The sequence below is a fragment of the Camellia sinensis genome, chromosome 4 (assembly GCF_055761805.1).
Source record: "Camellia sinensis isolate YWXY chromosome 4, ASM5576180v1, whole genome shotgun sequence".
Lineage (NCBI taxonomy): Eukaryota > Viridiplantae > Streptophyta > Magnoliopsida > Ericales > Theaceae > Camellia > Camellia sinensis.
Window position 1 is genome coordinate 121,551,294 of NC_138964.1, and position 26,431 is coordinate 121,577,724.

Consider the following 26,431-nt stretch of genomic DNA (forward strand, 5'->3'; position numbering starts at 1 on the left):
GTGCAGAGTTGGCCTGAACCATACGACAAGTGGTCGGGCTGTTGTATCCTGGAGGGGACAAGTCATAGTATTGTGACTGCTGCATCTGTATTTGGATTCTTCCTACCGCAGTGGACTTGATCTCCTTAAAGAAAACGAGATATCCGTGCCTCAGCCTGATCTATTTGTATCTCATTTTCTTTGCATCATTTATCAATAATATTATTTAGTTTCTGGTATTTTCTCCAACAATATATATATATATATATATCAAATAAATAAAAAGGGATTGGAAATACCAGAGAGAAAAATAAAAATAAAAGGGATTAATATATGGTCTTACGTTGAAGAAGCAGGAGCAACATAAAGAAGCAGAGCATAATGGCAACTCTGCGATTGAAATTCTGGCGTTGCACAAAGAAGTGATCGATTATCTCAGATCCCAAGCTGCTCACAGATGGTTGCACAACGTAATTAACTATAACTTCCCTCACAGTATCTCCAAATGGCCCCATATTAATTGATGTTGCTGAAGTGGCTTGTGCCACCATGGGGCCTATGAGAGCTCTTATGTTTATGTTTGGATCAGGAGGCTGAGCTGCTTCATCAATGTCGAAGTTGCCTCCTTCTCCTCCCGAGTTCTCTACGGCCGGTGGCGGTGGAGAAGAATTGGGGTCAGATGTTGCGTTGTTGTTGTTGGAGGGCACAACACTTCCTTCATCGGAGATCTCAGCCAACGATGTGGTGTTCAAGGCGTCGGCCATCGGAGCTGTTGGAGCCTTTCTTGGTATGTATATATATATAAGAACTTGCTATATATATATATATATATAAGAACCAGAAATGATAGGAACCGCCTTTTCCCTCAATTTCCACAGTCCGTATATGTAATAGTGACAGGAGGAAAGGAAATAAATTTCGCAATCCACACAGGACAAAAGAGAAAAACAAAAAAGAGGTGATAGGAGGGGATGAGGGAATAGGAACCAAAAAACACTTACATGTCACAATCCACACAGGAGAAAAGAGAAACGAAAAATAAAAGCAGTTGATTCAATTTCAAGTCCAATTTTTAGGGAAGGGACACTGCTGTGCCTAAGTTATTACTATACTCTTTGTGGGAGGTCATCTCGAGTATTTTTTGATGATATAAATCGTTCATATTGTAGGATTTGTTAATAATATTATTCTTGTAAAAAATTAAATTAATCAGATATTCATAACCCTGTGATTGAATCCTAATTATTTTTACAAATTTATGAAAGTTATGTTAACCGTTAATTTTTATAAAAATAAATATGTTTTGGTTATAGGGCTACAAATATCCAATTAATTCGATTTTTTGTGTGAACGATCTACTCGACGAACTTTATAATATGAACGGTTTAGATTATCGAAAAACACTCGAAACAATCTCTCACAAAGGACACAACAATAACTGCTGTGTGTATCCCCGAGTTCCTCTTTCCTTTGACGACTTCTTGCTGCTCTCCCCACTTGTCTATTTTTTTAGATTCAGCGGAAACCTCTTCTCACTTTCTTCGCCTCTGTTTGGGAATTGGGTTTGCTTTTTAGTTTTTTAGTTTTTCTTAACTATTTTAGTCTGGGTTAAAAAGTTTGATTTGGGAAGAATTTTTTGACTTTTTAGTTTTTTTGACTTTTTTTGTGAGAGAAGAATGTAATGATTATGGGTTGGATGTGATATTTTATTTTTTGTGACTAAAATAATTTATTTTGTCTTTTGTGACTAAAATAGCCAAAAAAATTCCATTTAACTCTTGCCAAATGGATCTCTTTAATAATTGTTCCCTCGACACTTCCCCCTCGTCTCACTCGTCTCACTTGTGTACTTTATAGGATCTAATGATTTATTCCTAATTTTGCTCCCTCAAATTTATCACAATTATGTGAAATTAGTGAGGGTAAAAATGACAAAGAGTGAGTATAGATGAGTTATGTTACTATAGATGGAATTGAGGGAGGTAAAATTAAAGAGATGTAGCACTAATTATATATATATATATATATATTTCATTCTTTTTTTAATATTATTTTGAATAAATTACATTAACACTTTTTGGAGTTTTTATTTAATATAGATCCTCACTCACATTTAAAAACTTACCCTTATTCCATTTCAGATTAAAATAACATATTTATCCCTTAACCTTTACACATATAAAAATACAACTATTTTATTTATGTCATTTCAAGGGAAATAACAATCCTTTTCTTTGATTTAATTTAAACAAAAAATTGAATTTTTTTTTATTTTTTGTGTTTTTTATTTTTACTAATTTTTTAAAAATATTTTAATTATATATTTTTATTTTTTTAAGACATATAAACATTTCTTTCACTTAGCGTTGGAATTTTCTCTCTCTACCCCTGGCTACCCCTTAGGAAAATTATCCAGCTTGCAATGCCCACTTAGGGGTGTTTTTGGAAGTTGATAAAAAATTAATTTTTTGATTTTTTGATTTTTTTGATGGCTTTTTTGACAAAAGACTGGATTGTTTTTGAGTAAAAAAATTAATTTTTTTGACTAAAAAAAATTAAAAAGTCAAAAAACTGACTTTTTACGATTGTTCTCAAAACGCTCCTTAGTGTTGGAATTTTATCTCTCTACCCGTGGCTACCCCTTAGGAAAATTATCCAGCTTGGAATGCCCACTTAGTGTTGGATTTTTCTCTCTGTGCCCCCCTTGGGAAAATTATCCAGTGTGCAATGCACACCTGCCATAAAATTATGTAAATTTGTAATTATCCAGTGTACAACGCACACCTACAATAAAATTATGTAAATTTTTATAAATTTACATAAATAATCTTATAAAAATGAATAAGTTGAATACAAATTCACGTAATCGTATAAATTCGTAAGAATTTATTTTAATTTATATTTAACTTATATATTTTTATGAGATCACTTAAATAAATTTATAAAAATTTACATAATTTTATGATAAAATTATATACAATATACATTACATTAGTACATTTTCCGCCTATCTATAATATTAATTCTCTCCCTCACATCACTAACTTGGGTTTGTTTATGGATTGGATTTTTAATTTTTTTGACTTTTTAGCTATTTTAACTTAGGATTAAAAAGTCTTATTTGGGATGAGTTTTTTTGACTCTTTTAACATTTATAAGAAAAAAAATGTAATCTATCTATCTATACTATATATATAACCAAATGTAGTTATTTTGTCAAAAGCCTCCAAATATTTATGCCTAAATTCTCATAATTTTAAAACACTCTCTTTCCTACGTGGCAATCTTCTTTGATTGCCTTTCATGTTTTCTATTTTTCTTCATTTTTTATTTGTTTGATTAATTAAAATTAAAATTAATTTCATTATTTATGGATAAAGATTTGAATTTCAAAATTCGTCCATATAGATAAACATATAAAAACTGAAAATTAATTTTATAATCTACAGATAAAGATAAAAAATAAACAATTAATTTAAAAAAATTAACTTCATAACTTATAGATAATTTAAAATTTCTTCCCATAAATAAACAAATAAAAGTTGATAAATAACTTATAAAAATTAATTTCATGGCTTACAAATAAAGATAAAGATTAAATAATTGATTTTTTTTTTAAAAAAAAAACAAAATTACTCTCTTTTTTTTTCCCTCATTTCATACTTTAATTAATTTCATTATAGATAAACATATAAAAATTCATAAATAATTTATAAAAATTTATTTCATGACTTATAGATAAAGATAAAAATTTTAAAAATTATTTTAAAAAATAATTTCATGACTTATAGATAAATAAACATATAAAAATTGATAAATAATTTATAAAGATTAATTTCATGGCCTACAGATAAAGATAAAGATTAAATAATTGATTTTCAAAAAATTAAAATAATAAAATTTAGATAAAGATATGATTTGTTAATCTATATATCTATCAAAAACATATATATCTAAATCTTTATTTTGATTTACTCTTCTTTTTTTTCTCCTATCATATATTATCTTTTTTTATTTTAAATTTTTTATCTTATGAAATGCTCTTATCTATAACTTCATATCTCCTATTAAATTCTTAACCTTCTCTTGATAATTTTTATTATTCGTTATTATCTACCAAATGATAAAGATTATAAAATAAAATAAAAAATTATCGCTTTGAATGAGAATAGTATTAATAATGAAATAATAAAGGCTACATGGGAGAAGGTAGCACAAAAAATCTCACAAAATTAATTTTCTTCACTCTATTTATAGAAGGTAATAATTTGAGATTCTTTCTATTAGTTATTAAAAATAATTTGCATTAGATCATTGCTATGTTTTTTTTTTTTTTTTTTTATAAGGCTGTCATTCGTTATAGTATTTCTTCAATCCCATCTTCAAATTCTCTCTTTAAAATTTTTGTTTTTTCAATAATTAAGTTTAGAATCAATTTCTTATCAAATTTGTTTTCTTGATCCTTATTTTATTGAAGGATCGAGACGAATAAAACTTTCATATAATATATGAAATTAATGAATATAATACAAAGATGATAGGGAAGTACTACATATTTATCAATATCTCTATGTTATTATTAGTTGATTTGCTAGATTATACTATCAATTTAGAGCCCATATGATTCAATTCAATGTTCATGACTCTATTTGTATTTGACCATTTTTTCGTTGAGTAACTGATATAATTTTTTTTTTTTTGGTATATAATGATTAAAGCTATCATTTGTTATATTTTTTCAAGTACAATTCAAATAATTTTTTATCATTTTTTTATAAATAAAATGGATTAAAACTATTCTCTTATATAATTTTTATAATCCTATGACATTCTTATCTTGATTAATTTTTTTTAAAATGACGTAGGAACTATGCAAATATTATTCAAACTATGGAGAATGATTTATATTTTGATATGATATGAGTGTGTCATTAATAGAGGAAATCAAAGATAGAGAGTTGCTAATATAATCAATCAATGATTTGTTTGAGAAGTTCTTTTTATAAGTAAGGCAACAAACTTAGATTAAAATCTTTTAAAAACTACTTATAAATTATAATTAAAAGTTGATATTTATTCATAATTTGATCCCACAATAATAATATACATCACTGATTTAAAAGTCCAAGTAAATTTATGATAATTTTTCTGAGCTTATAGAATTTCTCTCTTTTAATGTTTTGTTTAGTTTGATACAAGTTATTTATGTTATCAAGTGATTGTAATACTATAATTCTCAACAATTTTTATAATTAATAATTTCTTATGCATATCAAATTTTATTGTAAAATTTTGTGTGTTAATTATTGTTAACATCTACCTAGATGGCTTAATATTACGACTTGTCGCTATTAAGATATAATTTAAGATTAAGATGATTTATTTATTACACAAAATATATATAGTCTATTTTTCCGTGCATCGCACGGGTTACCGCTAGTAATTATAAATTGAATGTGATATTTTATATTATTAAACTAAAAAATTTATTTTATTTTTTTTATGATTGTTTTAATCAAAAAAACCCCAAACCTATCTTCTAAACAGAGGATTTATTTCATCTCTCTACTTTGGCGTTAGAATTTTCTCTCCCCCCACCTATCTTTCAAACACGTGTACTCATGGTATTTGAGAACGTTTGTGCTCGACTCTTTCCCTCTCCTATTGCTTTTGTCCCCTGTCGAATTTTTTTCATATCCCGTCGACTTTGAGAGCCCTTATATATCCGTCGACTTCGAGACCCCTTATGATATTTAGGTGATTTTTTTTAAAATTGTCATTTCAATCTAAAAATGTAAATTGCGATCTCAATTTGAAAGTGTATTTGAATTTTGTAAATTTATTTTAAAATCGATTTCGGTAATTTAAATTGTTTACTTTTTAAGATTCATTTATTTAAATATTCATGTAAAAAAATAAAGATGATTGGATATTGACACCTATTGTTTGAATTATATTTATTTTTTTTAAAATGAACAACAAATATAATTTTAAAAATAATCATCTATTTTTTGTAATATAAATTTAATTCAAATATATTAAGAAAAATTACAAAAAAAAACCCCTAGGGTTTAGTGCCTATTTCAAATTAAACCCCTAGTTTCTAATTGTGACAATTATTAATACTCCACTGATTAAGGCCGAAATGTACATCATTGAGGCCGTTAATTAGAATCTCTTAACTTCACTTGCTGGTCAAACTGTATATTTTATGTGTGTTGAGTGTCAATCAGGTTGTACATCGTCAGAGCATAAAATGAGCAAAAAGACAGAATTTGGGCAGAGTTGACTTTCCCGCACGTGCGTTGACTTTTTCTGGGAAAGTCAAACCGACGTTTTAAACTTGTTTGGACGAGATTAGAAGGATAAAAAGGCAAGTAAAAGGCTGGATTAGGGTTCGAAAATTGTTTGGACCTAAAAAGAGAGGCTAGGGTTTGAAAAGGAGGAAGAAACAAGAAGCTTCAAGATGTCTCCCATGGTGGTTCCTTCTCCATCTACCTCCTCCCACTCCTCCATAAGTGGCTAGTCTCCTTTTCTAGGGTTTTGAAGAAACCCTAGCCATGTAATAGGTTTTTCTTTTTTGATTTTATATTATATAAAGGTTTGAACCATTGTATGGTGTTTTAGAAATTCTTTATATATAATTTTCATTATCTTTTCAAATATTTGACTTTCTGTGATTGTTGAATATTATCCATACATGAGTTTTCTATTCCTTTACATTCAAGGTATGGGACGAACCATGCTACGAGGAACGAGTCGTATCACTACCCTAGTTTAGAGTGAACGATTCGTATTACTTGAGATGGTTCGTGCTCGTACATTGAATGTGATGATCTTCTTGTTAAATGCTTTGAGCTTGTAGTTGCGAAGCATTAATCCGTTCAAACCATAGCATAATTAATTTCAATTGGAAACCCTAACTATGTAGTTAGTGATGAATTCTCTACCCTAGGATTTTTTCCCAATTCAGTAAACCCAATTTCATTTATTATTGATAATTTAATTCCTTAGTTTAATTTACTCGTTATTAAATTAGGTTATAAACAACCAATCTTTTTATCAAAATTAATTTAGGAATTTGACAATTAAATTAGTTTAATTTCACAATAGTCCCTGTGGATCGATACCTGGACTTGCCATTATTCTGATTGAATTTGGTATAGTTTAGTATTTAATTTTGGTGTGTTCAACGACCCACCATCCACCATTCCACCCGTGTTTCAATCCGATCCTCTCCGTCTCTATCAGTTAACGGAAGACTGATTTGGGCACCAAAAATGCCCTAATTTTCATGATTTAGGACAAAAGACACCCCTCCATTTTCCAGCCCGTCTCTCTTCCTCCGAAGTCCACTTCAAAGACACTACCACCACTTTCCGATCGATCTCCAGTGCCTCCGTCAGTGCCAACACTTCCACTCATCTCTACACAACCTTGGTCAATCAATCTCTACAGCTATAACTCCATCAATCGAGCCTGCACTTTCGAGAGCTCCACCTCTTTTGCTTCTATTCCTTTCCAACCCATTCCCCGGAATTCCATGTGCTCAGGTCTTTTGCTGCCCAATTCCTGGGAAATTCCGGGTTCAGGCTCGATGGAGAAGGGGTTCATATCGGGTCTAGTTGAGAGAGGTTTTTGTCGGGACCTCTCAATCGTGGAATTTTCTTGGGGCCTAGCGAAGATCATTTCCAGAGGAGCTACTCTCATGGGGGTTTTGCTTTTCAACCCAAATCGAGAAAGGGTCGTTGATTTGGGTCCTGTAGATAGCGATATGGAAGACGATTTCACAAGGGCATAATTTGATTGTTGCGCCGAGGAAAGGGATTGTTTATGTGAAAGAACAGGATTGGATTGTTGGGTGTGAGAAGCAAAATGAGTTGACAATCAGCAGTTTGAACCTAAGCATTGATGGTAGTTTAGATGATGATGATTCAATGGGTAGTCAGAATCTTCAATGGACACAAGGAAAGGTCGGTGAAGATCCAGTTCATGTCGTTGTTTCAGAGGAACATGGATGAGTTTTCGTTGGAATTTACGATGGTTTTAATGGTCTTGATGCACCTGATTATCTTCTCTCCAATCTCTACTCTGTTGTTCAAAAGGTTTGTTGTGGGATGACAAGTTTGAGTCCTCCAATCCCAATTCCTTTGTTCCATTCGAAAACTCGAATTCGAAAAATGAAGGGGTGTTTTTTGCCCTAAATCATGAAGATTAGGGCAATTTTGGCATCCAAATCAGTCTTCCGTTAATTGATAGAGATGGAGATGGGCAAGGGAATCGGATTGAAACACGGGTGGAATGGTGAGGTACAAATTGTCATAATTGGAAACCCGGGGTTTAATTTGAAAGAGACACTAAACCTTGAGACTTTTTTTGTAATTTCCCCAATATATTAAAATGGTTCTACCAAGCCCAAGCACTTGCCAAACTCTTAATATTAATCCCTTTTTTTTAGGGATAATTACACCCCAGTAAAAGTAAGAAATATATATATATATATATATTCATGAAAAAATTTATAATTTTAATTATTATTATTTTTAAAATTTCTCACTGATTTATATTTTTTTTAAGATGTGATTTTTTTTTTTTAATATTAATGTCTCACATCTCTCTCTCTCTCTCTTGGTTACCACTTGGGTTTATCATTTCTCTTTCTCGGTCATTTATTGGGGTTTTCTCACTTATTATTAATCTTTTTGTTAGGTGTTTAATAGGAGATGTTATTTGGTGGTCTTGAAATATTACTCCACATCATTTATTAAAAAATAAATATCTAATTGTCTCCTAAAAGAGACAATAATAATAAGTCCTATTATTTCAATTAATAAAAATCAAATTAAAACACTACATCAGCATATTCCAAGAACAAAAAATAATTTTTCCTTTAATAGACCTTGGAAGTGTACGTGTGACCATATGGTGTACCATCTGTGGTGTGTGTAAGCCTACACAGTAGTATCCTTCTCAAAATTCTTTATAGAAGGAAATATTTCGTGTGGATGTTTTTAACCAGTTTGGGGTTGCCGCTGCGTATGGTGCGTAACAGTAATTATTGTGTATTTTATTGGGCTTATTTTAGGGGTTAATTCGATAATTTAAATCATTTATATTTTAGAAGGTATCGAGTAGAATATTCTTATAAAAAATTACATCAATCGGATATCGTTATCTCTTTCATCAAATCACATTTGCATTGAGTTTTATATTTTAAATTACATTTATCTTTTGTTTTTTTTTTAAATACAAATGTGATTTGATGAAAAGGCCAATGATATCTAATTGACGTGATTTTTTGCAGCTATTCTAAAGTATGAATGGTTTAGATAATCAAACTAGATTCTGAAATAGGCCTAATAAAGCGCACAATGGTGCGCAGCAGTAACCCCAAACTCGTTTTTAACTCAATATTTTATTCTCATATTTTTTAATGTGGAGCAAGCTATAAGGCTTAAAAGGGTTTTTTAAAAGAAAATAAATGTTTTGAAACTATCAAAAGAACAAATCGATTTTATTTTTGAAAATTCACCAACACATAAAGGTTAAGATTTGTCTGTAACCAAAAAGAAAAGGAGAAAAAGAGGTTAAGATTAATCCATTTCTTTCATTTTTTATTTTTTTAATTATTCTCAGTAAAAAAGTGTTAAGATTCACTAAGGCCAAGTTTATTTGAATGAATTGGATAATGAGGGATTTGCAATCGAATGGATAGTAAGTTTTGGAACTATTTGACTAGATATAATGTGTATTCCGTGTTTGTTTTATCATAGAATTAAACGTTTGAAAATAACTATTCTAATAAAATTCATGTCTTGTTTGGGAAATTATAAAAAAAAAAAAATGATAATTGTTCAAAAGATCATTTTATCCTAATAAATTGTTTAAGTAATGACAATGCCAAATCTGATTTTTAAATTTTATTTTATTTTTTGCGTGGGACTTGTAACATGTTTTAAAATCTACTAAATATTTTTGTTAATCAGTAAAAAATAAAAAAATAAAATAAAATTATTGATTAACCCAAATGCAATACATAACACTAAAACAACATCAATAAAAGTGTAAGAGTATTTCTAGCTTACTAGGTATATAATGTTTGTTAGTCAAAATGTTTAGTATGCTTTATTTTTTTCAACTTCAATGCACTAGGTATATGATTAGGCATTTTAGTTTAACTCACATTCATTAGCTACATATAGCCAGTGGCGGAGCCAGAAAATTAAATTAGAGGGAACACTTTTTAATTATAATAATTTTTACAAAAAATATTTCACGCAAGTTTTTACGATTGATTTCAAGAAATATCAAAAATAATAATAATAATAATTAGTGTGTTTGATTTCAGTTTTCTGAATTCAGTTTTTTTAAAACTGAGTTTTTTTATTTTTAGTGAATATTTTTTGAATTTTAAGTAATTTTTTTTACTTTTTTAGATGCACCTTATTTAGATGTATATAAATAGTAAAATATTTGTGAAAAAAAATATTTTAAAAAATTAATAAATACACAAAAATACAAAAAATATACTAAATTTTCATTTTTTTTGTATTTTTTTGTTATTTAATGTATTTTTTAATTTTTTTTTCACAAATATTATACTTTTTAAGTGTATTTATGTTAGGTGTGTCTAAACATTTAAAAAAAAAAGGCTTAAAATATTAAAAAAATTCATTCAAAACATTAAAATACGAAAAATAAAAAAGTAGAATTTTTTGAAAACTATTTTTTGAAAACTGGAAACAAACAAGCTGAATGTTATTTGTAACTAGTGTATCATGGACAATAAAAAAAATATATGAATATAAGCCTTAAAATAAATTATATAATGATAAATTATTTTTTGATACAAAATTTGATTAAAAATTCAATATAATTGTAATATCATGTCATTATTGGTGTGTGATATCACCCACTAATAGTCAATAAACACATAGAGAGTGAATCTCACATGTCAAATGTAACTAACAATCAAATAAATTTCATATCTTGATAGTGAGATTACTTATTTTTGCATATCACTAATAAAAAAATACAGATACAAGCCTTAAAATAAATTATATAATGATAAATTATTTTTTGATACAAAATTTGATTAAAATTTCAATATAATGGTAATACCACGTCATCATTGGTATGTGATATCATCCACTAATAGTAAATAAACACAAGAGTGAAGCTCACACGTCAAATATAACTAACAATCTAATAAATTTCATATCTTTATAGTGAGATTACTTATTTTTGCATATCACTAATAATGACATCACCGTTATATTCAAAAAATTTCATAGCTAATATGGTTTATTTATAATAGTCTCTTCATTTTCAATCAAAATAACAATTATTATTTTTATAATTTTTAAAATGTTATTGACATGTAACTCTAATAATATTTTTGTAATTTTTTATTTAAAATATTTTCTTTATGTTTGGAAAAAAAAAAAAATTTCCCCAAAATCCAGGGGGGCACGTGACCCCCTGGTCCCATGCTCCCTCCGCCACTGCATATAGCTAGCCTTCAAGGTTAGGCAAAATGTATTTAATCATTAGGATCATTTATCTTCATTTTTGTTGCTGATGTGACATTTTATAAAATTCATAGTGTTTGGATGAATAGCTAAAATAAAGAGTATGGTTAGAGTAAAAATACGAAACATGTAATAGATAAAATAAAATATATACTTTATAATAATACTTAAATACCTAAAATATCCATTACTGTTGGAGATGCCATTAAGTACTAAAATTTGAGCTCAAATAGAGATGTGGCATGTTGTGATCGAAGAACGAAACAAAAAAATGAACACAAAGCATGTGATTGCTGTTGGACAGGTCAAATTCATATCAAACACCTACTTGGAACACCTAAAAAAGTCATATTTTTTTTTGAATTTTTTGTGATTTTTTTTTAAAATTTTTGTCAATTTTTTATTTTTTATTTTCCTGTCCTTTTTGTGTAGTGTAATTTTTTTGACAGATTCTGAATTTTTTTTTGAAAAAGCCAAAATACGTATAAAAAAAATTTACTATTTTTTGCTTATTTTTGTCTTTTTTGAAAATTTTAATTTTTTTTTTTAATTTTCTAGTTAGTCTAGTCAAGTTAAATCTAGAAATCTAAATTTTTTTGAAAACATTTTAAAAAAAGTTCACTAAAAACTAAACAATTATATTACATCTATTTTTAAAAACATTAAAAATATGAAGTATTTTTACAATTATTAAAAATATAAAATATACTTTATAGTTCTTTTTTTTTTACTATTATAAAAGCAAACTTTAATTTTTAACCGTTATATACTACATACAAATTATAAAAATATTCTTTTTATTGACTTTTAAATATGTGAGAATTACATGTAAATGGGAGAAGAAGAAAAAATAACACACGGGAGGTGCAAGTAATACTTGCACTCTATAGCCTTTCATTTGAAGCCTTTCATTTGAATCCCACTACAGACACATTTGCACCCCTATGTATTGATAATTTTTCTTTTTCTTCCACCTACATGTAGTTCCCTTTTAAATATTTCGCTGGCTGCTCTATCTCCAACTCCCTTGAGTTGGTTCTTTTTTGGAGGAATTACATATAGGGAGAAGATAGAAAAAAAAAAAATATTACAAACATATATTTACACCCCATGTGTTGATAATTTTTTTTTTTTCTTTCTTTTACCTGCATATAATTCCCCATTCTTTTTTCTCTGTGGTGTGGCTTCCATCCGGTGTGGCCCAATCAATTGTTGCCATTTAGGATTCAAACAATGATGTAAGGTAAAAAGGTAAAATTCAATTTGTCCTCTTGTGATTTAAGTTTGGAGCAATTTACCTCTTTATAGCTTAAATATAGACATAAATTTTTCATATAATTTTAGATTAAAATACAACGATTATGTTTTCCATCCAAATTGGTGAAATGTGCACTACAAAGGCCAAAATTGAGAGTGGGCTTGTGTTTATAGAAAAAATAAAGTAAAATGAAAATTAAAAAGACATTTTAATTTTTACTATCTCCATCACAACCAACCCAAATCCTAACCATAACCTAAACACCTACGCAACCAACCCAAATCCTAACCATAACCTAAACACCTACGCTCTCCCCCACATCCTCCAGCCAACCTATTATGATTTATAATAAATAATTAAAAATTTAGTGTTAGTTTGGGATGGATTTGCTTTGTTTATATATATATATATATATATGATGTGCATATGTATATATCATGGATTTAGAATATATAATTAGAAATTTAGTGTTAGTTTGGGATTTCATTTAATTAATGTTTTGTTTCTTGTAAGAATTACTCATATATTTCTCTTCAACTTCTCAACTTTCCCATTGAATATTTTATGATAAAAAATTCCTAATGAATCTATATTCTAACCGAGGATCTTGTGATTGAGTGACATATAGTCGCGCCTTAAGGTGCAATAAGTAGAAGGTCTGGAGTTCAAGTTGATAAATCAGCGACGGCCTCTTTAAGTTGTAATCTAACATACTAACATCCTATTTTTAACCACCAAAAAAAAAAAGAAAAAAATCTATATCCTAAAAGGTTGATACTCGTTTTCTTTGCAAAAAATAAATAATAAGTACCATCTTTCAGATTCCATCATATGTGAACCAAATTTTTTTATAAATTCTAAATTTTATTAATTTAAACTCTCAAATTTTAATTTATTTTCAATCTAAACTAACTATTTATTTTCGTTAAAAACAATTGACTGAAAAAAGATATATTTTAGTCATTAAATGCCATACACGTCAGATGGAGAGTCCTGAAGAGATTGCTTTACTCATATTACTCTAGCTATATTTTCTGTAACAGGTTCTGTAATTGGTTCGGTCCATAGAATTATTGTAAAACCCCCATGAGGTCTGGAAAGAAACTAAACAAAAATAAACAAATAAATAGAACCAAAATTGATGTCATTGCCTTGGGCTGAGCAGTCACTCTGTTTTCATAAATTTCAATGCAAATCCAAGAGGATTTGCATTAAATATTTGTTATTATCAGTATAAATTATTTATTCAAAAAAAAAAAAAAAACTTCCACAAAAATACAGCGAAGGAAGTATTGCTCTATACATGAACATATTGAAGGCATATGAACAAAGATTTTAACCCTGAAACTTATTTACGGTTACACATGCTTATCTGCCACTAGACGAACCTTATTCAGAGACTCCTTGAATGCTTGCCAAGCAGCCATGTAATGATCTTGAGATCTCATCCCTTCCTCAACAACTTATACTGCTTTTTTACACAAATGATCATACCACTGAACCAGATTAGTTATATCGATGCTATTGGATCCAAGATCAAGTACATACAAGTGCTCCATATCCTTTCTCCATCATGGCAGAATGTACTGTACTGGGATTTCCTCAACACCATTGTAAGTAAGAACACACAATGCATGTCGGCATAGATAACCTTCTAAGTTGAAGCAACTACAGATGCAGTGAACTTCTAATCCCGCTTTCTCATAAATAACTCCTAAATTTTTTATTCCTCTTAGATTACCATCTTCCTCCCTTTCTTTGACCATGTACGTGACGAGCGGCCCATTGGCATGAATTTGTGTTATGCTTAAACAAGAAGCCATCATATCCGCTTCCCCTTGGAACTTTAAGAACAATTATTTTGTATACACTTTTGAGAGCTGTGATTCATATGGGCATATTGTTTTTAACATGGGGATGAACTCTTTTGACTCAAAATCATCTAGAGATTCCTTCTGATACTTTTTTTGCAGAACTAATTCATACATGTCAAAAAATTCTTTCAAAGAGGTTTCTTTGTGGACATACCCATCAAAAAATAGGTTCGTCAACGAACCTAGTTGAGAAGCAAACATTCCTGCGAAAACTGTCTCTTTTGAGTAAACGGGAGCCCATCGCTCTCGATCTTCATATAAAGTTTGAAGCCAATTGTGATCCTTAATTCCAAAACGCTGGATCATATCCTCCCAAGCTATTTCAAATTCATCCACTTTGACTGAGTTGTGAACAATTCTACCCAATACAGTCCGGAATTCTTCAGATTCCCGTAGTTGCCACGAATTCTCGAGAATGCTTTGCATGGCAAGTGACAAACAAAGACGATGGTGAACCCTAGGAAAAACCTCTGCAATTGCAGTTCGCAATGCCTTACACTGGTCTGTGAGGATGGTTTGAGGAGGACGTCCCAACATGCATGTTAGCCATGTCCTCAATAACCAAACATATGTTTCTAGGGTTTCATCTGCAAGCAGACCACAACCAAGCAAAATTGACTGGTCATGGTGATTTACTCCGACAAAAGACACAAGAGGAACCTCATATTTGCTTGACATGCATGTCGTGTCAAGTGCAACGACATCACCAAAATACCCATATGCAGCCCTAGACCTAGGTTCAATCCAAAACACGTGCCGTTGATATCCATCACACAGAAAAAGTTAGGATTTGTTAGCTGCATACGACAAAAATAATTGTGAATAACTTGTGCATCTCCTTTTTTGAGCTTCAAGCGCTTGGACTCATCAACATGGTTACTGACTTCTCTTTCACTCGAGCCACCATAACCTGCAGTATCTACGACCGGGGTTTTGTACAACTTGATTGTACATACTTCGACGTCAATAGATGGCTCCAACTTTCTTTTGGCTCCAGCATCCATCTTCTTGTGTGACTTGGAGTTTTGAGCCCTTTCAGTATCGAATAAATGGTTGTCTTCAAGCTTTACTTCATCGACTCTCCACCTATTGGATTCCACCAACCTCAATCTTATCATTGCCAGACAACCAGTTCTAGTTTCCTTCCTTCGAGTGCTTGCCTCTTTTATAGTTTTGAAACCCTCACAATTACAACAGAGTACCGCACCACGCTTCTCTTTGCGGTTACGTTTTGTCCTTGAAGATTTGACCCTGATGGCAAATCCCAGCTCCTTGGCATAGCAGTTATAATAATTATAAGCATCATCATATGACTCAAACTCCAACCCCACAACTGGTGGATGATAACCCTCTCCACCATTTTGATCAATTGTTGCATCAGTCTCCTCCATCCTCATGCTAATTGCTTTCAATCTCGAGCATTTGATCACTATTGTTTTCATTGTGGTTGCTTTCTATCCTAAGCACTTGATCATTGCTTCCAAATTCAAGCACATGATCACCATCTTTCTGAAGTAGAAGAATAAGAAGAACCAACAACACTCACTGTTAGTGATCAACAACATCACCAAATAGAACATGAACAGCAAGAATAAAAATAATCATTAACAACTCAACAAGAAAAGTAGCAAACCAAAAAAACAAGATATATGATGGAAAAGATAATGCCAATCAAGTATGTTTTACCAAATGTTTTTTCTTTTCTTTTCCTTTTTTCCCATTGAGGAGTGTCTTTGAATCTTTTTTAGCCAAGAACTTGACTGGCTGAGCGAGCATCAGTGGACTCCAAGCAAGAAATATTTATCTTGTTATAGAATCTAGTAAATGAAACTGAAATTGGTTGTAATTTGTCATTGACAATCATGTATGATTTAACAAAGCAGAATTACTACTTTCCCATATATATTCCTAGACTAGTGACATGTTGATAGTCATCACTTTCACCAAACGTTCTTGGCATGTTATCAAAATGAAGGAATGTTTTTGGTAGTTAAAAATAACAGTTTGAACTCTAGAACTTCATTAATTCTTGCTTGAACGCTCTTTTATCTGACTCTTTGAAACCCTGAATATATCAGCTCTGTGCCATTCTTGTGAATCTGACTGATCTAGCACACACCCAGATATCTCATCTAAATTCCTATCAGCCATTTTCTCCGCTGATCCAGTCATCCAGCGTATCCATTTCTTTGCTGCTTCATCCATTTTCCATTCAGCATATCTACGCTTCCAGTAATTCTGTTTTCCAATTTGAACTTGTGAGTCTGCATCACTAAGACTGCCAATCAGGTAATTCAAGTAATTTAATCCACATTCACTAGAATGAGTCTCATAAATTCACTAGCTCAGCTGAGTCAAAGGCAACACTTGATACACTAATCCATAACCTAAGTCACATTTCAAATTTAATTTGAAAAAGCTTGACATCCCAAACATAAGGTTCACATTTTCATTCTGAATGAACTAAACATTAATTGACTGGATTACAACAGTTTGCGTAGAGCTAAGAAGCACGGATACTTCTAAAAAGATGACGTATCTGTGTCGTGTCCATGTTGGACACCGACGCCCTTTGGACACTTTCTCGACACGTGTCCGATACTCTTCAAAACGAGTCCTATTTTTTAATATTTTTTAAAGACCCAGACACTCTGTGAACACTTGGAGACACACGTGTGTATCTCTTAAACACACGTGTCTATCGATTAAACACATGTGAAACTAATTATAAGTTTCAACAAAATTACTTAAGATACAATAATAAAACAAAAACCATATAAATTTGTAAGGATTAGTGTCATATTGTATTTTTATTAATTTTGAATGATATATTCATATATATAACATAGAGTAAATATATAAAATTATATATTTCATACGTGTCCCCCACGTGTCGTGTTTTTTTTTTTTTTTTTGAAAATTAACGTGTCGGCATGTCCGTATTGTATCTATGTCATGCCACGTGTCCGTGTCCATGCTTCTTAGGCGTGGAGACCTCTTGTCCAAGTCAGACTTGCACAAGCATTACTGTCTTATGATAATACCAGGTTAGCTCCAAGATTGCCAAAATTATATATATCTATATATAAACTTGTCAATAAAAAATTTGTCGCCAAAATAAATCATGCAAATTTCAGTAAAATCATCCTACTTGTCAAAAATTATATATCATGTTCCAAATGCATATAAGTAATAATCAGAAGATAGAAACAAATCCATCCATAGTACAAATCTTCTGCTAGAATTTGTTCCTTTCCAATTAATTTCCCACACATCTTGAATAAAGGACATAACATAGTGAACTTTGGTTGTTAACTAGATTGAAGTTACCTGCGGAGTACTAAAACTCCTCACAATTCATGTGTCAAAGCCCATATAGTAGACAAAATAACAAACCACAATTGTCGGTGAAAATTGTATGATTACAACTTGTGATGAATCATTACACAAAGTTTTTGTCTGAAGCCTCCACCACGTTTACGTTAAGTACACACCAAAAAAAAGTAATTATTAATAAGTCGATGGGCACAAAACCAACCACACAATATAGGTAGAACAATTTGAGTGTAATTGTATATTTTATAATGGACCTCAAACCCCACCATCTGACATGTATGGTTAGGATTGTTTTACGTGGTTGGTTTTATGTCCATACATAGTCTTGTTGAGGAGTTTTATTTAACAAAATTTATTTCTTTTAGCATATTCTCAAATCTAATATGCTTCCCCTCCCCAAACTTTATAGAATACAACAACAACATTTTATATATCACACGTCATATGTATTATTATTAATTAACATCATTGAACTCAAAGTTAAAGGTTCAAACTAGGTCTTACATTCAATGCCCTATGTTATAAACTAGGCATAGCATTCTCCAATTTCATTTCCACATATTGGTGCTTGAAACTTATTATAAATTAAAAGCATAAGCCAAAAGCAACCCTCATCCAGCTTTTAGAAGTCAACTTTTTTCAACTTATTTAAACTATTTCCGCCTAATAAGCTATACGCAGAAGTTGCACCAACCGGGTCTAGCAAAACTCCATACTAAAAAATGTTTAAAACAACTTAGATAAGCTCCACCAAACAACCCCATTATCCTACAATTCTTCATAAGCTGCCTACATATTTTTGAGAATTTGTCCCATAATTCGAATATATGAGCCCAATTATCCATGATCCTCATTAAGATGTATTCTCGTACTTTATCAAGCCCAGCTGAGAAACCACAGGAACAGAAAATAAAGGTTAAAGATTGAAAATTATGAGTTTTCAAATGGACTTGGTCGATATTAAATCAATTAGGCCGGTCAAATTTAGTTTGTTTCAGTACATTTGGACTCTCAGTACCAATTTTTTCTCTTTTTATTTTCTTCTTCTAATTCCGGATGGGGACTTGACAGCAGAAACTGAAGTCCTGCAATTCGTCAATTTTCTCAGGAAACAAACAGAGGGTTCTTTGCGTGTGGATTATCAACTCAAATGGTGAAAAAAATGAAATCTTTGAAAAGCTAAAACAGAGAGTAGAGAAATTAGAAGAAGAAGAAGAAAAAGAAGAAGAGAATTGGGAGGACTTACGGTGATATCGAGATCTGGGGTAGGCGATAAGGGCTCGTCCGTGGGAGAAAAGCCGCCGGACATGGTTGCGGAGAGGCGTTTTGACGGCGGGGTTGTGTCGCAGTCTAGTTTTACCCTAACCCCACCCCCACGCCCACCAGCTCTTCTGCCTCTTTGTGACGTAAATGACAACCGGGGCTGTGCGGTGGGCCTTGTTTGTTGGTGGTGGCTCGAGCTCGGTCCCTTTATTTATTTATTTATTTTTATGTACTCGTTTTGAGATGAGTAATTTTTTAGATTTTTTTATTATTTTAATTTGATTTAAAAAGTTATTTTTGAGATAAATTTTGATTTTTTTTATTATTTATAATTGATGTGATGATTGTTGTGAGAAAAAAATTAAAATAATTATGGTTTGAAGGTGACATTTTATTAAATGAAAAATTAGTCTAAGGTCTCTCTCTCATTTTTAGTAATAGAAGAGATCTACAATATTATTTTGTGATATCTAAGGTCCTTTAACCCCACACCCATATATCATAGAGAAATTTGACTGTTTCAAATCAAATCTCATTTCCCTCTCTCTTCCTTTCCTATTTCATCTCTCACTCTCTCTCTAAATCCAAACCTCACTTTACTCTTTTCCATGGCTGCTGCCTCCGCCTCCACCTCCACCTCCACCACCGTGATCAACCTCCCAGAAGTAATCTTCTCAAACATAATTGATGTCATCTCCGACACTTGCAGTCACAACTCTACCACCTTCATCTGCCAAAAATGGCTCATCCTCGAACGCGCCACCTCGCTCCCGCTCCACCTTCCACGGCAATGCCCGCGACCTCTCCATCCTCCCCACCTATTTCTAATCTGTCTCCCACCTCTACTTCATTTTTCTCTCTCCTTGGGGCCATTCTCTTCTCTCTTTTGCCCCCAACCCCTCTTTTACCGTCAACTCCTCCGCCAGGGAGATTGGCGTCTTGGTGATTCAAGTGTTGGAGTCGAGTGAGGACTTTATTGAAGACTTTGAGTCTCTATTTGTCTTGTCGATTTGTCTTAAGCGACGACAATGATGAATCCACAGCACTAATACCGTAACTCTCGTTGTCTTCCATCACCATTAAAATCAAAGAAAATCAAATCAAATTGAAATCAGAAGAAATTGGAGTTTGGATTCAGAAGAAATCAGAGTTTGGATTTGTACTTTTTTGCAATATTAGTGAGAATTTCACTATCTATTGTTTATTGTGTGAATTGTTGAATTGTTTTGATAGGTATAAATTTTAGAGTAGAATTGTTAGATAAGCTAAGACAGAGGCTTTCTTCACAGAGAAAATTGTGAAGAAAGCTAGAGAAATTTTCTGTGAACAAAGTCAGAGAAATTCTAATTTTTTTTGAACAAAACCAAGGAACAAAGCCAGAGAAATTTCAATTTTCTTTGAATTTCTCTGGTTTGCATTCAAAGAAATTTCAATTTTCTCTGGTTTGAAACCAGAGTAATTCTCTGCACGTAATAAGGTGATTTTCTCTAGTTTAGAGAGAATTTCTTTGGTTTGGAGAGAAATTCTCTAGATTGAATATTCTCTAGATCGATTTGAGGGATCTTAGACAATATGAAAATATTTGATGTCTTTTATACTATAAAATCTTAATACCAGAGACCCTAAAAAAAATCCTCTTTATTTTATTGATTAAATTAACATGTGTTTGTTTTTACTGACTAATTTAATCAAAATAACTGATGTCAAACGAAGTCGGCTTTGAACTTATTAACTTATAATAATTAAAAAATTAATAAAAACAAAGTATATAATGAGAGAGAAATAAATTATCACAATACAAGGTATTATACTTTTTTTTTCATAAATCTCACTTTATAAAGATATTATATAATTATTAGATCAAATGCTTTGATTGATTTTAAAATTCATTTATTTGTTAAGTTGAACTCGAGCGGTTCAATGTGTGACTAGATATAACTGATGAATATAAAATAATTGTTATAAAACTAAATGAAACAAAGAAAAAAGAGCCACAATAGAACAAAAGAAAATAAGTGACCAAATGAAAATTCTATAAAGTAAAGGGCCAAAAGTGAATCCTTTCAATCATTTCTTTTCCTTCTCTGATGGATGGCATACATGTTATGCATTGATGTGCTTATATAGGCAATCAACTTGTATATGATTGGTTGGTTAATGTCAATTAGTGCGGCTACTTCTATAACTTTCTACATTTTGCTAACTTAACTATGAAGGTATGGTTGTCCATACATTTACGATACTCCTTTTTGGATAACCATACACTAAGAATATGCCTCGTTAAAACCTTATCAAGAAAAAATCCAATGGGAAAAAACACCTTTGGTGAAGGAAAAAGAATACAATATTCTTGTATGTGATTTGTTTAGATTGCCTCATTAAAACCTTGCTAAGGAAAATTCAGTGGGAAAAAACCTTAGACGAAGGAAAAAAAATACAATCTGCAAATTTTCTTAATATTGATGACTCCCTTTCAAAGCTGCATAATAGATTTTTATATCGACGCATCTCAATATTATGCACCAGCTTCTTAAATGGTATAGTCAGTAGTGCTTTAGTATATAGATCAACCCGATTATCACTTGAGCTCATCTTTGATATAGCCTCCTTTGATCTGTGTGATACACGCAATCTTCATATAATATCATTGGACTATCTTTAGTTGAAGACAATCCGCATATGTCTGCAATATGATGGATTATGGATCTAAGCCAAATACATTCTCAACTTACTTCATGAATCGCAAGTATCTCTGAGGGATTTGAAGAAGTAGCAGTCAATGTTTTACTGATCGCTAAGATATAGCACTATTTCCATAAGTAAAAACATATTACGTTTGTGATTTGACTTTATGTGTGACATGGGCAAGCCCATAAAGGTTATAGCCCACCACTTAGGGCCCAATACATAATTCAAATACTAAAGCCCAGCGTTGCTGGAACTCAACGTGGCATCAAGGACCAATGACATTTGAACACGTGGCAAGAGAAGGACAAGCCACATAAGCAGACAAAGATCCTGCAAAGTTATTGCACTGCACATCAGCCATTAATGAAGTCCCTTACAGCATTTATTGCGATAACCCCTTCCCGTCGAGACAGAACGGCCTCACCATGAACAAGGCAAGTTAGAACATAGACTTTCGGCCAAGATGACAGGTCGGAAGGGACAACGAAATGATTACCAGAGGATATAAGCAGACGTCGAAGACAAGAAGAAGTTTAAGCTTTCTATCTCCAATCCATCTCTACATTTTATCTCTCTCTTTCTAACTTGCTCGTCGGAGGGTTCGCTGGGGGACTCCCAGTTCCTTGTTGAACTCTTGTGCAGGTCCCACTGTGGGTTTGGTACCTCGGGCACCGGTTCGCGAAGCGTGAATCAGTCCGACCCATTCCATTCAGAATAGGCTGTATCATCAATGTGGATCAAAGAGATATCCAACATTTGCATACCCAATTAGCTGTGACTTGATTTATTTGAATAAAATAAACCCATATCAGTTATTCCACGAAGATAATGTAATATTTGCTTCACTCAATCCAATGTCTTCGAATTGATGTGGAACTATATCTGGTGAATAATTTGACTGCAAATGCAATATTAGGCCTTGAACAATTTATAAGATACATAATAGCATTAATTGCATTGAGATGTAGTACTTCAGGACCAAGAATTTCTTCACCATCTTCTGGAGGGCGAGAAAACCATTGGAGTATTTAATGAAAGAGAGTTTTTTCATATAAAGGTGCTTCAAGACTTTTAATTGATGAACAATAATTTCATTTGGCAAATGTTCGATCCGTAGACCGATACAAAATTTCGTTTTGCTAAGATCTTTTCAAGTTCATTTTAAATATTCTGCAGTTTATGTAAGCTCTTTTGGAGTTCCACAAGATTTAAATCTTCAACATATACTGCAACAATTGCAAATTCAGATTTCTCACTTTTGGGTTTTGAATTAAATACTTTTGGCATCTTAAATTCTTCAGGGACTTATATATATATATATATATATCACTATCTAGTGATCCATCAAAATGCTGTAACCACATCCATTAAAGCATATCTAAATTTTCTATGATTTTTAAACTGATGAGAAATCTAAATGCAATTGCATTTATTACAAGTCAATAAGTTTTCTCATAGTCAATACTAAGTTTCTGTAAGAAACCTTGCACAATAAGTTGCGCATTATATCTAGTAATTTCATTTTTCTCATTGCGCTGTAGCGCAAATACCCACTTATATCTTACAATGCCCACTTATATTTGACAGGCTATGTCCTTTCAGGGGGTTAGGCTACGAGTCCAAATACTTCACGTTTTTGTAAGCGAGTTTAATTCTCCTTGTATTGCTTCTTTCCACATTGGCCAATTATTTCTACGTCATCATTCTTTGACGGTTTGTAGTTTATTATTATCATCACTTCTAGTAATGCTTTCATCATTACTTCTAGTAATATCAAGAGCAACTTAAACAAAAATATGTTGTTGACAACAGTTTAATGTATTGAGATCTTATTATTTTCAGGTACTTTTTCCATTTCAAAGGATAACTCTTCAGGATGTTCCACTTTTGGGGATAATTCTTCAAGAGATTCTTCTTCTAGAGGTTCTGCTTCAGGAGGTTTATAAGTAGGAGATTTAGATAGATTTATAATAATCTGTTTTGTGGGCCTCTCTAGGAGCACTGAGAATTTTTTCTTGGGTTTAGCCTCTTCAAGAGTGTTAGGTATAGTCTCTTCTGGAACACCTCTTTAGAAGTGCGGATATGGCCTCTTTAAGAGCTCTAGATATGGTTTCTTCATGAATACCAATTGTCTTCTTCTTTCAAGAAACTTTTTCGTTTGCACCGATAGGTTTACCACGCTTCTAGCGTGACTTAGATACATTATAACTATACCAGCAGATTGTCCTTCAGGAACATCAATTCTTGTTGGAGCATTAGCAGTTAGAATATTTTATTATATTTTTAATGTCGGTGAAAGTAACTGTAGACACCCCATTTTGACCAGTTTTAAAACTTGGGCACTTCTTTTTTATTACCCGATGATGACAATTAGAATGTGTTTCTCACACAATCCTCAAGAAGAGTGATGGAATTTGAGATTTATTCCTAAACCTAAGCCCGTCGTCTTCGATGCCAAGCATCTCGAACGTTTTCACTATCTGTTCTAGCCACTCATCTGCTTTCAGTAGCTCCTTGGGATCACCCACAAACTCATCCGGATTAGACCAGAAAAACTCTCGCTTCAGAAAAGATGGCCCTGCCTCAACTACTTGGGCATGGACTTGATTCTCAGCCTTGAGAATGTCCATGGATTCCCTTAAAGCTCCGGCCATTTCGCGGGCTATGGCACCCATGGCTTGTTGACCAACTGGTTCGGCCACATTAGCTTGACCAACCCCCTTTTCTTGTGCCAGAATATCATCTAGTATAGGCACCTCATGCCTTCTAGGCCTACCATGCCTACCACCACTACGTCCACGTCCTGACATCCTAATGAAGGTAACAGAAAAGATTAGCACATTTACAAATGTGCCGAAGCAAACTCACTCGCGTCTTAATGCGGTAGACAACAATAATTTACTCCACATAAACACATAATCACATAAACACATGTGAATTTCATTACCGGATAATAATCGTCCCGCGACGTTGCCAGAGTTCCAATAAAAAACAATAGTGATCAAGTGCTTTTCTAATAGGACTCCTAGAAACCCATGGACTCGACCAACATCCTAGAAATTAAATCTCATACCAATATAATCACATAAACATTACAAACATAAAAACATCTCTGTCAAGCGAGACAGACCCATTATGGTACTAACGACTTCCCACATATCCAAAGTATTCAAACCCGGTACGTTCTGATACTAAGTTGTAACGCCTTCAAAATAATACAATAAACCAACCAAGACAATATGTGAATCACAGTAAGTATCAGAGTATAAAATCCTTTCATTACATAAGATCCGATTATACAAGAGAGTGACAAATGCAATTATACATTCATGAGCCTGGCCCTGAATGTACATCATATATCACATCATGAGATAGAACTAGAAGCAAAACAAAGAATAAATGCCCTAAAGGCTTACATCTTTCCAAATAGTTCTTGGTTACAACAAAAGTGGACTTTCAGTCCAATACATTTAAAGCCCTTTGGCTGTACAAAAGTTAAGTACAAAAATAATAAGATTAAGTCTTCAGCTTCACAGTCCTCCCAAGCTAAGTCCTTGGTGGAGGCATATCACCTGCACTTGAAAATAGTTTTTCCCAAGTAGGGTGAGCCAAAACCCAGTAGAGACAATCTATCACAATATATGAATCTTAACAAAGATATAAGTAATATGCACATGTTCAATGTCAAATGACAAAATCCTTTACAACTCTTTTCCAAAACCATGTTATGCCAAACTTACATCTCAATTTATTTTATCTCAATTCATTAGTTATACCCACTTCATTTAATCAATCAAACAGAAGATACACCTCACAGGTCTCCAACCACTATAATTATCATCAAAATACATTCACATGCCATTTTATGGAAATTTCATTCGCGGGAATCGACACCCATGTATACATGCGCGCGGTTTTCGAGACTTTCACCCTGAACACATAGGCAAACTTAGTTTAACAGAGTCCATCCACTTTCTTCTCTCAAACATCATACATATACAATGTATACACATCATAATCATATTCAATGATAACGGCTAAGAGATTAGTTTCAGTTTGCCTAACTCTCATGCAATTTCTACAACAACCATAGCTATCCTTCACTGATAGCCCAAAACAGATATTTCTAGATAGATATACAATCTTTACAATAGATAAATTATCCAACTTTTCATAGGTGCGAGGTAATACATATCTAACTCCACCATTTATATAAACATTCATTCAATTTTATATTCCCAATACCAATTCCATATTTACACAAAAATAATTATTCGAGACATTTTACGGCAAAATCCCTTTTTTTTTTTTTCTAATTTCATCCCAAACACCAAAATCAACCATTTTAACACAACACAAGCTCATATTTACTCCCATAACCATTTCCAATACATACATTCGAAAACCACCTTTTTTGATTTTAAACCAAAACCCTAAGTTTATTCAAAATCACCTCAAATCCCAATATTTCTTCCACATCAACAAATAACTAAGCTAAAACT

General features: G+C 31.9%; 1 protein-coding gene across 1 annotated transcript; it reads right to left on the minus strand.

Moving 5' to 3' along the window:
* Nucleotides 1-13,941: 13,941 nt before the first annotated feature.
* Nucleotides 13,942-21,334, minus strand: LOC114261533 (protein FAR1-RELATED SEQUENCE 8). Its single transcript, XM_082866100.1, is given in 5 exon segments — nucleotides 13,942-15,403; nucleotides 15,406-16,022; nucleotides 16,024-16,151; nucleotides 16,329-16,920; nucleotides 19,225-21,334. Coding segments are annotated over 4 exon segments (2,112 nt in total). The 5' UTR covers nucleotides 16,419-16,920; nucleotides 19,225-21,334; the 3' UTR covers nucleotides 13,942-14,126.
* Nucleotides 21,335-26,431: the final 5,097 nt, after the last annotated feature.